General features: G+C 37.9%; 1 protein-coding gene across 1 annotated transcript in view; it reads right to left on the bottom strand.

Moving 5' to 3' along the window:
- Window positions 1-3726: 3726 nt before the first annotated feature.
- LOC127574793 (chloride intracellular channel protein 5-like) overlaps window positions 3727-13713 on the bottom strand; it is a 120409-nt gene continuing 110422 nt past the window's right edge. The window contains exons 5-6 of the mRNA XM_052024142.1: window positions 8929-9110; window positions 3727-8125 (exon numbers count right to left, since the gene is read on the bottom strand). Coding sequence (XP_051880102.1) covers window positions 7958-8125; window positions 8929-9110 — 350 coding nt within the window. The 3' untranslated portion in view covers window positions 3727-7957. The remainder of the gene's footprint in view (window positions 8126-8928; window positions 9111-13713) is intronic.

The raw sequence follows: 13713 nt of genomic DNA, 5'->3' as shown, positions 1-13713 counted from the left end.
TGTGCTGTTCATTTGGGTCCCAGCTGCCTCGTTTCCTTTACTGCCATGTTATCAGTTCGTATTTTCAGCATCTTGCCTTCCAAAATATTAAAACTTTAAACTTTCAAAGGCATCTGACGACAGAAAGCATTTTGTCTCCCACTTATTTGTATTATTTGGTGTCCAACGTATGGCCCAGTAATATCTTAAATATATTTCAAAAGTTCAATTACTTTTATTAGAAAGCTTTGAGGGCAGGAATTGGTGGCAATTAATACTAAACTGTTCCTGATTACCAGATTGGATAAAGTGATCACATTGTTCCTGTGGATGAACATCAAGAAATACTGCACCGTATGGAGGCAGTTATGAGCAAACCACATGTCTAAAATTAGCCTTTGGTTTCATAAACTTCTTCCAGACCATCTTATGATATTTTTATGCTTTAAAGAGAGTTAGAGTCCATTTATGTGCCTGAAGAGAGCTAATCAAAGTTTTAAAGCAATTATACATTTGGAACATACATTTAAACTAGCAAAATCTGATTAAACAACTTCAGAGAAAAAAAAATCAAGACAGTCCACCTCATCTCTGAATATGGCTATCTGATTGTTAAAGTATTTGAAACTGTATTGGATACTGAATATTTTACACAACTAAATATTTAATACAACAAAAGTTCCATCACTTGTCTTGCAGGTAGAGAGACCAAAAGAGTGCAAACACAAGATTAATACCAATCATGGGGATAGATAATATAGCATGTATTTCAAAAATGTAAATGAATGTATACTTGAAAATACAAGTTTTCAGGGCGATGGGGAAGATTATAAGAGAGGAGGACTAATTGAAGAAGTTCTTTCAAAGAAACAGTAGCGCATGACAGACTGAATAGCCTCATATGCTGTTTTAATTTATTGAAAGCAAAAATGAAACAGCTGAAATTCAATTCTGTTTCAGATGCTAATCCATCTGTAGGATTCCAAGATTGGGTCAAAGACAACATTTGAATCACAATAAATGCTTTCTGTCATGCAAAATATATCTGCCTTACTAGGATTCATCTGCTCTTCAAAGGTGTGTGAATTAGAATCATAAAGTCACTCCCTCACAGAAACAGACCATTTGATTACTCTGCCAGCATGGACCGAGTCAGTCCCATTCCTTTGTTCCATCCCTTTGGCTCTCCTGGTTCTTATTGGAATATGAATCACAATAGAAAACAAGACTATCTACCTAACAGTTTACAGAATTTAAAGGTGCATATTTCTAACTTGTGCTTTAGATGTGGAAATTCCCAGGCCAGAAGTGCAATCAAAAGGTTGGAAGTGCAGGTAACCTCACCCCTCAAGATTTTCTTTCCATTAATATCTGTCAACATGTGCATTTCAATTCCTGATATCTGCTCTCAAAAGACAACATTCTAATCTGTGACCTCAAATTTGTGACAAATGGCCTTTGGGGTAATTGAGATGCAAATTCTTATTCAAGATGATGAATAAATCCTCAGTGAACACCGATTGTTAGCTTTGGAAATAGAATAGAAAAATGCAAATAATTATTGGGGTGTTTTGAAGTTGTTAAATAGTTAATATTATTTTTGACAGTTTTTCCTCTGTTTAAAAAGAACCTGAGACATCTTTCTCTGTTAAGGGGCAACACATGCAAGTTGTTCTCTTGGTTGCTGTCCTTCCCACCATTCCAAATTACTTAGCTGATGGAGCCATCTGCACATGGACTGGGTGAACAACACTCACTTTATTGCAGTTCTGAAAACATTCATCTGGTTGGATTGTCCCCTCATTGCATTGACTGGTAAATATTTACTCATAAAACGATAAAAATAAACATTGTTTAAGAATATGAACCTGTCTGGGGTTCTGCAATTGGGGTTTCAATCTAATTTAAGATAAAAGTTCTCCAAACTGGTGATGTCGACAGGCAGGCACAGTAGTGTAGCAGTTCAAGTAACACTATTACAGCACCAGTGACCTGGGTTCAATTCCAGCCGCTGTCTGTAAGGAGTTTGTACATTCTCCCCATGACTGTGTGAGTTTCCTCCAGGTACTCCGATTTCCTCCCACATTCCAAAGACGTGCGGGTTAGGAAGTTGTGGGCATGCTATGTTGGTGCCGGAAGCATGGTGACACTTGCGGGCTGCCCCCAGAACATTATCAGTAACGCAAAAAAACGCAGTTCACTGTGTGTTTCAATGTATGTGACTAATAAAGAAATCTTATCTAATAGATAGATTAACGTACCAGATGGAGGTATTATCAAAAATAAATTGTTCAAAATAAGGCAGTTTAAGCATCATGCTCTAGAGAGGTGATTACTACCAAGAGAAGCCATTTCTGCTCTCATTTTACTTTAGATACAGTGTACAAGGTAATTGTCATCAAGGATACTGGGCAGGTTCAGGGACAGGCAAAGTAACAGGCTGAACCTGAAAGGCTGTGGCTGATGATTATGAAGGGAATCAGTGTTCAGCCACAAGCAGGCAAATACAACCTCATCTTACACAGGCCTGATGCAAGTCCAGGCATGCTGAATGACAATGCTGGCATATTGGTCACTCTGCTCTGACACTGGAGTCTAGCTGCAGAGCCTCATTGCACTATGAGTGCCAGCATTAAACTGGAGAATCAGCCTCTCCCACAATATGTCAATCAAACCTGGTGCAGAAGCAGTAACCCCACGGATTTGAATAATGATTGCAGCCCCATAGATTAGATGGAGAAAGTAATCTAAGTTCAGTTATTTATTTTAACAGTTTTTACTATTTCTTAGTGTTTGTATGTTTCTAGTTTAAAAGCAATCTTAATATTTTTGGATCATAGTTTGATTATATTTTAAACAATTTTGAATACTACATTAAAAGCACAGTATTAAGATTTCTATGAATGTCTCTGCCTATCAGAGACATTTGAAAGTGTGCTTTGATGGGAAGGTTTTATCCCACACCTTGCTCCCTGTCAAAGGCTGTCAGGGTGTCTTGGGAGCAGGGCTTCAGTGGGACTCTGCCAGAGTCCATACCCCATTGAGGTCTCAGAACATATAAGTGCAGACTGTCAGCCCATTCATCCCTCCAAATCAAGCCCGCTAAATGCGGGCAGACAGCAGCTATGGCTGCTGAGCCAAATGCAGTTCAACTTAGCCCAATAAAAATCCATTCCTAGCTGTTGTTTCAAAGATCAAAGCAAATGAGGTTTGATTACAAAGAAAATCAAATCATTTAAAGAGTTTGAATAGGAAAGGACTAAATTCAGATCCTCTGCTGAAGAGAATGATTTGTATAGTTTGATTAACCCTTTTTTGTGACAATCATAAACTATCAATACAACACACCGGCAACTGTACATCAGAGTCTGGAATACCAGAGCAGGCCACCTCTTTTCAATTCAGAGCTTTGTAAAACTTGACTCTTGTGGCACCAGTTCCATCTCAGGACAAACACCTCAAGTGACTTCCAAATCATCCCAAAGTGTACACAGCTGCCTCACATTTACAGACCACAGATGACAAAAAATGCAGAGACAATACATAGAACATTCCAGTGATGGACATGCCATTGAGGATGGGCAAGACAGTATGCAACCACCAGTGCAGCGCTGTTAGAGTACAGGGTTTAATAGCAGTCAGTGAAAAACACCCTTACCTTCTGAGTTCTCATGTGTAAACACAGTCTCAACTAATAAGAATGTTACGATCTGTGGTAACTTGTGGTGACAAAGACAAAGATTTCAATTAATGTTGTGAAAATATACAATTTTATTTCTTTAGCAGCTGCCAGTCGAGACTGGGGCACAATTATCTAACCAGTGCAAATAATCAGAGCAAAAAATTAAATCACTTCAGCATCTAGCTTTATCTAGTGGTTTCTTCATTGTACATTCTGTGGTTAAGATTCTCAAACAGTCTTACTATGAAGCCATATACTTGTACACAAAAACACATGTGCACATCTCAAGCTAACAACAATGGCCAACTTTTCAGTGAAGTCTATGTTTTGCTGTAAATTGAGAGACCTTCACTGTTTATAATCACTTAAAAATTTCCAGTTATGAAAAATACTAATTCTGTAGTCAACAAGAAACAAAAAAGGCTTTCATCGCAACTATGCTTGTGAATATCACTTAATTCAGTGTAAATTAAGATGAGTTACACGCTTAGCTCCTAATGCAAAGGATCACGTCATCATTTTTTTTAGCTAATTAAATTTGAGTGGCCTTTTCTGATTTTTATTCCAAAACTAAATGGTTTGCATTTTCAGTCTCAATACACTAAAAAAAAATGTAATTTGTGTATCATATGGAAGTTGCACAGGACACATACCAGTGACAAGGGTCAGGTAAATGTCTTACAATTGATAACTTAGAGAACCATATAAATTTCCTGTAGAGATGGCAGCCATTAAACCCCTCGTATCCTTTGCTTGAATAACCCCAACCCTGTTCCTCACTCCCTCCCCATTAAATCGTACTTTAAAACTTATCTTCTTCTCCATTTTTGACAGTACAACATCTACAATGACTTTCCGTGGCAAATATTCACATCCTAAACAATTCCCATTGGAAAGAAATTTCTCCTAATCTTTCTGCTCATTTTCTTGGTAGGAGTTTTAAGTTGATGATCTTTTTGGGGGACTCCTCAACCAGAGGAAATTGCCTTTGCTTAATCAAAACCTTTCACTGTTTTAAAAGCATCCAAATCATTCTTCAACTTTCAAAAGAGAAATAGCCTTACAATAGGTTCTCAATCTTAGCATCAACCTGCTGAAGCTACATTCATTGTCATAGAAAAGTGGAAGTCCAATAAGTAACATTTTCCCATCACCAGAGTTGCCTGCCTTCCTCTTTGTGTTATAATGAAAACAGTGAGCCATGAGCTTGCACTGTTTATAGCAGCTGCCCACAAGAGTAGACGCTGCTGCATATATATAAGGCACACTAAAGTGAGTGAAAGATTTTCTGTTGCAGTTTGTACTCTTCATTGTTGGGTTACTGAACAGTTAGATGATATTTATTAAATACATATTTATTTCTATGTTATGATATTACCAGTTTTGATTATCCACCAGCAGCAATCCCTTGCCTCTCAGTTGCTAACAGATTAGAGGTTTATGTTACACAAGGTAATACAATGAAATACTTGCTTCAAACACTTCTTTTAATGGCTTTGCTAACCTACTACGATCCTGGGGATGAAGCTATCCTACATGTTTAAAGCTGGAGATGGCCTGAAGTCATTATGATGATCTTGCAGACAGAAATCTTTGTGGGGGAGGATGGTCCAGGAAGTAACCTGATTTAGGAAATTCCAGCCTTGTATTTTGGGTGTCTACCCCCAGACTTCCTTACAGTTACTCTTCTGTATTCCCAAGTAACAGGAGATTCCTAGTACTGCAAATAGGAAAACATCTGTACCCAAAAGAGATTCCTTCAGCTTTCATTTGGTGACAGTTCAACATTACCTGAAGAATGTATTTTTGTCTAAAAGTGTCCAGAAAAAGTATAATGCTCAGTGATTAATTAATTGCAATTAGTTCTCAATGGAATCCACCCTGCTTAATTAATATGAAATTAAACATTTATTAAATAATAGAAAAAATAACTGTTGCACATTTGAAAAATTGAAGAAACTTTTAACTTGAGCTGATTAAACAACGTCTCAGCCATCTCTCAGGAAGCAATTAAAAATATTGTAAAAATAAAATGGCAGGTACAATGTTTCTATCTTTAGTGACTTACAGTAAAATGGAATTTAATTTCTTCCCTATTTTTTTTAAACCAAAGAACTTCTGTACTCTCTGTTGATATCAGGAAGAATTTGCAAGGGGCAAAGTATACTTGTGCCAGTCAGCTAAAACTGCTATCTTCCTTATTTCCATCTGCTGAACCAACAAAAAAAAAAGGGCCACAGGATGGCTCTTGGGATGACCAATGCTGCCAACTCATCAACCATAAACGTCTCCTTTTGTGTGGGGGTAAACAAAATGCAGTCTCTGATGACTCTTTTGGTACTCATTGTGACATTGGATTTACTCACTCTAATTTACATTTCGTCGAGTCAAAAGACAGTATTGCTTGGCCCATCTACCAGTAATTAGATGTATTTTCTCTTGCTTGGATATAAAACTCAGTTTCAACACTTTGTCCCAATAAAAGTTCAAAACTTCAAACAAGTTCAACTAATTACAGTTGATTCAGTCCTCAAACAAAACTTTTGTCAATATTTTAGAAGCAACACCAGAGGGCGCAATTTAACCATCTATATTTCACTTTTCTGATGAAGAAATATCTTTATTTTTATTCCACAAACTTGAAGTACAACCCTACATTGCAGAAGGGTTGCATTTCTAGAAAACCATCCATATTGCAATTTTCCATAATGCAAACCCCTGACAAAAATTGATAAAATTCGTGGCTTCTTTTGAATTTTTTGTTTTTTTTCCTTACATTAATTCTGTAGGAGTGAATTTATATTCCATTTATCAAATTTTTAGTACTGATCTGTGAATTCCTTAAGAGCAAATTTCCGTGACCCAAATTACTGTAATGCGGGGATACACTGTAGTACCTATATTGTATTCATGTGCTTGCATTAACTTCTAATCAGCTGCTTATATTTCTCCTGGTAAATGAGATAAGGCAGCTTGCCCAAACTTCTGAAATTTTAGCATTTGTACATTTTTGTCTGCCTCTTTCAAGGTCATAAGGGGTCACAATGCCACTGTCAGTCAACGATAAGAAAATATGATGTGATAATTGCTCCAGATTGCAGCATTTTTCTGTCCTTTTAGTAAAATGGTGGACAAAATTTTCAAACAAATCATCACATTCAATATTAATACCATGCACAATGTGAACCCATACATTTATATCAAATGTTTGAGCTTCAGTTCTGCATATTTTTACCTGCAAAACATTCCATTTCTAGTGTGAATTATTTTCACGGGATCTCAATTTCTTAAAATAAACTATGCAAAAGTATGCAAAGTATTTTTCCTTTGCAAAACACCATCCTTAGGCATTCTCTGAAAATCTCGATCTTTTGTTAATAAATAAGAGGTTCTGACTGCTTATGAATTTACTTTCTATTTTAAGTAAAGTCGGTTCTCAAAGTTGCTTTAACTCTATCCTTGAAAGTCAAATGAACAATGCAAAATAAAGAACAAAGTATATGGGTCACCTACGTATGAGAAACCAGACCCAAATAACAATGTTGACAATGTAGATGAAGTACAGTACTCCTATTATGAAACAGCAACTTTGCACAAAAGCATAACTGAATAGTTTGGTTTTGTGTGTCCAAGAACTTTTCATATCTGATTTGAGATAGATTGGCTCTCAGTAACAAATAAAGCAAGAATTAATGGTATTCTGATTGACCTCCAGGATATCAGAAAAGAAAGCTACAATCAATTGGAAGTAAAATAACAAAACTTTAATATTGCTTGCTTGAAGCTGAAGCTTTAGTGATTAGTGTGGACTAACTGGGTAAAGAATCCTAATTTAGTTCCTCAACCAGCCTTCACAAATGACTGACAAGTTGAGTTCTATGCTTTAAACTCAATCACCCTTGTAATTCCATTTTATTTTTCTCTAACAATAGCTGGGAATATTGTTAGAACTTGCAGCACTTGTGAAATCCCAAAAGAAAGATGATTCCAGTTTGGTACCATGAAAAAGCCTACTTATTTGAAGTTCTTAATAAGGCCACATACAATCCTAATGACAAGCAATAAGCTCCAAACAAAAGACATTGGGCATTGATTAATGTGGGGGGGGGGGGGGGGGGGAGAGAGAAAAAAGATCATGAGTAATTAAACATGTTTGTTATTTACAAGCATAAAACCAACTAAAATGAACACAAATGAAACCTTATGGTGCTAATGGATGAATTTAGGTTTAAAAAGCAAGGCAAATGAAAGTAGTCTTTTGTCATCAGCACTCATTTGCCATGACCCCTCATTGATTTAGGATCTTGAAAGTCGTCTTGCCACATCTGCATAAGCAGCTTCAATTTCACTGTCTGCAGTGCATGTATTGGTGAACTCATCCCGTGCATAGGCATTGTTCAGGTATCGCCAGACTCCAGTCATTTCTGTTGGGATCTCAAAGTCCCGATATTTCTTTGCCACAACCTGAAAAGTAATAGAAGTAAAACATTTCATTTAAAGTGCACGTTAGTCTACAAGGTTCCCCTTTTCACCCTGCTTTGAAGAAAGCACCAACCTGTTTTGTTCGCGTTCTCTTCCTATCGTCTAAACAACCAGAGTTCCATACCCTCCATCCAAATGGAGCAGTTTTGTTGGTGGGATGAGTGAGCAGTGTAGAAGGTCGCAAGACTTATTAAATTATAAAAAAAAATCTTGCGCTTGATATTTAGCCAAGATAAATGTACTTACAAAATTATACTTCTGTTTTATTGTTTAATGAAGTCATGAAACTCTATATGCTCTGCCTTTACATTCCTGGTGAAATAAATTGCTGGGTCCCTGGCGGTCTGCTGTTGTCATATCCAGAGCAAAGTAAGAAAATGAGACGTGAACACTGATATCCAATAAGTGAAACGTTATGCTAAACTATGCTGTTTAGTACCATATGTACACCAGCACCGGGCAGTAAACTTCACAAAGTAGTTACTAGGTTAGTATATCCACGTCACTGATAAATTCATAAATCTAAAACACTTTAAAGTTTCATACATGTAAATATCTAAAAACTCTAAAGAGAAGGCCCACCAGTCCATCCAGCGAGCCCCATAACCGTCTTGAGCCTCAAAATCCCCACACTACCCATCCCATCTGGAATCCTTATCATGCTGTGGGAGAGGCAGAGGAGCAGGCAAAATCTCAGGTCAATTAAGAGCAGGTAAAATTGAAACCTCTCTCATCTTCTTAGGCACTCAAAAAATATGCACAATGAAAGTCAGGGGATTGGTTACCTTCATGATATGCAGCTTGGGTAGAAGATTGCAATCAGCCAATGTTAACTCATCACCATCAAGGAACTTGCGATGAGACACAGTTACATCATCAACACTGTCAGCATCAATCTCATCAGGCAATGGAGAATTCAAATATTCATCCAGCACCTTCAGGGCTTTGATCAGATTTCTTGCAAGACCTGAAAATTACAAAAAAATGTTTTGAACATTTACTCTCAGGTTATCGGTTACAATGAAGGGTCTTTGAGCTAAAATATCAACTCTATATCTCTCTTCACAGAAGCTGTCCAACTTACTGAGTTTCTCCAGCATTTTCTGTTTTTACAAAAGTTGATGTTGCCCGACTTCCTTTTCATCCCAAATTACAGTGAATGAACACATTACCACTGGACATCTCAGATGAATTTGACCGATTATTTTTGCCTGAGCCCAATATGCAAGAAGACAAAAACTTTCATTCCCTAGCAAGCTGTTATTTTTGAATTTTAACTTTTTTGACACATTTGTGATCATCAAGGCAAAGGATTTCAATGAAAATATTTACAGAAAATGCAGAAATTTTAACATAAATGATACCTCTTTCCAATGATCAAGTTTCCACTCAGTTGCTGAGCATTAAACATATCATCCTCAACTGCTAGAGAGCACTGACATATAAAAATGTGATAGCCCTATAAATTGGATCATAATGTTTTTAAAGAAATAAATGCACACTACCAAAGAAAAAATGCACCTAATTTCATCCATAGTCAGAATTTGTTCCTCGTGAGCACCACCAGCTTTAAAGGCTGTTAAAGTGTAAAAGGCCTGGATTTGGAGTTTTTAAACCAATGAACCAGAAATAATCATGTTCCGATCACTTTGCAGTTTTCATTCTTGTTCACTACTTTTCTTTAGAACTTAGATTAAGAGGCAGCAGACATGTCTGTTGGCACAAATACAATGCAGTTAGCAGTTTAATCACATTGGGTTTCCCAATTTAGTTCTAACCAAGTCAGGTGATGCAAGACAGCAGAAATTCAACACCTCATCTGAAAGTATCACAATACTCAACCGACACTTTACAACTTGTATCTGTTGGAATGCTACTGTTAACAACTTTAAATATCAGTAATTGCACACTGTTTTGGAATAGAATTTTTGGCTTTGCAATGATGCAAAATGGATACTATAATTGGAGTAAAACTAGCATCAGTTAAGCCTGGTTGGAACCAAGGCTAAACAGATGAGGTAATCCCTCACTCCTTTCCCTCAACATTCTCTGCCGTGCAATGCAAACAAAGCAAACATATTCACTTCTACAATTACAGGTTTAAAAGGTTTCCTGAAGGTTCATGGTCTTCAATGTTAATAAAATAGTCACTATTTCACTGACATTAAATATTTTGCTAAAATTTGAATGCAATTGGCAGAGGAATGCGAATTTAAAGTACAGATTTGTTTTTTCCTCAATTTGATAGAAATAAGGAATTGGGAGCATAAAGACTCAAAACAGGTCTATGGAATCTTACAGCAGTGTTATATTCTCTTTGGTGAAACTTTAAGCAGATGAAAAGCTGTAATCAGATTTCAATGAACAAATTTTATACTAATTGCCCATTTTAACTTTAAAGGCAATTGCAAAGAATTAGTCAAAATTTATCACTTCCTGTAGATTGGGTGGTACAAGGAGAGGATGTACTTAGACTATTTAACTATTTTCAGTCCATTCAAGAAAAACTAATTACCAATTCACTAAAGTTCAGTTACTGTCAGTTTGCGAAAATGTTGCTGTAAATACTTGAAATTTTAATTAACTTTCCATATTCTTAATTATCCCTATGAGTGACTAGTGTGTTTTGACAGTAAAGCTTTGAAATTCAGTTACACCAGATGACAACCACAAGAACAGCTGTACAAACAATACCTGTTCTTATTAAACTGTAATATTTACTGTATATACAGGCAACCAGTAATGCTGATTGCTCAAACTGCATAACAGGTCACCATAAAAGTAACAAAGTTAAAATTTCTTGTCCATTAAATGTTTGGAAATGAAATACAGTAATGATTGGGCAAGCAATAAAGCAAATTAAAGGGCTGTTATCAGAACTTAATCATTTTTTAAACAATTGCCAATGTAGTTACAGCAGCAACATCTACTGTAGAGATTAATCTGTACGGTATTAAGAAACTGCATCTTAAAATGTTTCTTTTGGCTTACCCTATGGCTAAAACCCCCACACCAAAGCAAAGAGACCTCAAAGCTCAATGCTTTGAAAATGGTGTAGCTTTTATTATAATGGTAACACCATTAGGATTAGACTAATTATCCTGCCAACTGAGGTTCTTCTCTCCTCAAAGCCAATGTTAAGCTTGTCCCAGTTTATTATGAATCTCAAAGTAGTGATAGTAGAAAGGCTTACAACTAGATGAGCAAGTCATGGGATAAAGCACAAGCCAGTGAGAGCAAGTTTAGTAATCAGGATAGCCAGGGACACATTAAAGGGAGGGTACAGAATACTCAGTTAAACCGCATTTATTTCAATGCATGAAGTTCAACAGGTAGGGCAGATGAACTCAGAGCGAGGATTGGCTCTGAGGACTGGGATGTTACAGCCATAACAGAAACGTGACTGAGAGAAGGGCAGGACTGGCAGCTCAGTGTTCCAGGATACAGATGCTACACGTGTGACAGAGGTACAGGTAAGCAAGGAGGGGTGTTGCCTTTTTGATAAGGGAGGACATAACAGCAGAATTTAGAGATGACATTCTTGGGGGAAATCATCCAGTGAGGCCATATGGGTGGAATTTAGAAACACGAAGGGGAGGGTCACTCTAGTGGGGCTGTTTATAGATCCCTCAATAGTCAGCGGGAACTTGAGCAGGTGGTGAGTTGAGAAATTGCTCATAGTTGCAAGAATAATAGGGTTGTATTAGTGGGAGATTTTAATTTCCTCAGTACGGATTGGGCCATCCAGAGTGTTAAGGGCCTGGATAGGGTAGAATTTATGAAATGTGTCCAGGAACATTTCCTGAGTCTATATATGAGGGCCCTACTCGGGAGGGTGCAATACCAGACCTCCTCTTAGGGAACGAGGCAGGGCAAGTAAGTGAAGTGACAGTCAGGGAGCACTTTGGCTCTAGTGGCCATAATTCTATAAGCTTTAAGATAGTGATGGAAAAGAACAGGTCAGGTCCACAGGTTATGGTCCTAAACTGCAGAAGGGCTAATTTTAGGGGAATTAGCAGAGGATCTAACAGAGGTTGATTGGGTGAGCCTGTTTGAAGGGAAAGGAACAAATAGCAAGTGGGGGACTTTTAAGAGTGTGATATCAGGAGTCCAAGAGTAGCATGTTCCCATTAGGATGAAGGGAACCTTGGCTGACAAGAGGTTTTGAGGCTCTGATCAAGAAAGATAAGGAAGGTTGAGGAGGTCAGAAACGAGTACATCCCTATAAAAAGATTAAGAGTACTCTTAAGAAGGAAATCAGGGGGGCAAAGAGAGGGTATGAGATGGATCTGGCAGGCAAGGTTAAGGAAAAATCCCAAGAGATTCTATAGCTATATTAAGGAAAAATCCCAAGAGGTTCTATAGCTATATTACGAGTAGAAGGGTGGCTAGGGAAAGAGTAGGCCCCCTTAGAGATCAGCAGAGCCGCCCATGCCTTGAGCCGCAGGAGATGGGTGGGGTTTTTAAACAAATATTTCTCCTCAGTATTTACTGAGGAGAAAAACATGGTTGCTCGAGAGATAAGGGAAACAAGTGGAGACGTATTGAAGAAAATTCGTATTACCAGGGAGGAGGTACTTACACCCTTATAGCTTGTTGTGGATAAATCTCCAGGGCCTGACCAAGTGCACTCTCAGACTTTGTGGAAGGTCAGAGAAGAAATTGAGGGGGCCCTTGTGGAGATATTTGCTTCATCGTTAGTGGTGAAGTTCCCAAAGACTGGAAGTTGGCTAATGTTGTTCCATTGTTTAAGAAGGGTAGCAAGGACAAGCCATGGAACTATAGACTGGTCAGCTTGACATCAGTAGTGGGGAAGTGACTGGAGGGAATCCTGAGGGACAGGATCTACCAGCATTTGGATAGACAGAGTCTGATTAGGAGCATGGCTCTGTGCGTGGAAAGTCGTGCTTGAAAAATCTTACAGAATATTTTGAAGAGGTAATCAAAAAGGTAAATGAGGGTAGGACAGTGGATGTTGTCTATTTGGACTTTAGCAAGACTTTTGACAAGGTCCTGCACGGAAGGCTGGTCTGGAAGGTTAGGTCCCGTAGAATCCAGGGAGAGCTATTTAGGTGGATTCAAAATTGGTTCGGAGATAGGAAGCAGAGGGTGGTGTTCGAAGGTTGTTTCTTGGAATGGAGGCTGGTGACTAGTGGTGTGCCCCAGGGGTCAGTGTTGGGACCCTTGTTATTCATTATTTATATATATGATTTGGATGTGAATACACAAAGCTTGATCAGTAAGTTTGCAGATAACATGAAATTAGGAGGAGATGTTGTTGATAGTGAAGGTTATCGTATATTACAGGGGGTTTTTGATCAGTTAGAGAAGTGGGCCGAAGAGTGGCAAGTGGATTTCAATACACACAAGTGTGAGGTGATGCATTTTGGAAAGTCAAACCAGCGTAGGACTTGTACTATGTATGGTAGAGCAATAGGGAGTGTAATGGAACAGAGGGACCTAGAAGTACAAGTGCACAGTTCATTGAAAGCAGCATCACAGGTAGACAGGGTGGTGAAAAAGGTGTTTAGCAGGCTGGCCTTCATTAGTCAGGGCACTGAGTATAGGAG

This window comes from Pristis pectinata, chromosome 10, assembly GCF_009764475.1.
Source record: "Pristis pectinata isolate sPriPec2 chromosome 10, sPriPec2.1.pri, whole genome shotgun sequence".
Classification (NCBI taxonomy): Eukaryota; Metazoa; Chordata; class Chondrichthyes; order Rhinopristiformes; family Pristidae; genus Pristis; species Pristis pectinata.
Note: the sequence above shows the minus strand (reverse complement) of the source record. Positions and strands in the feature narration are given on the sequence as shown.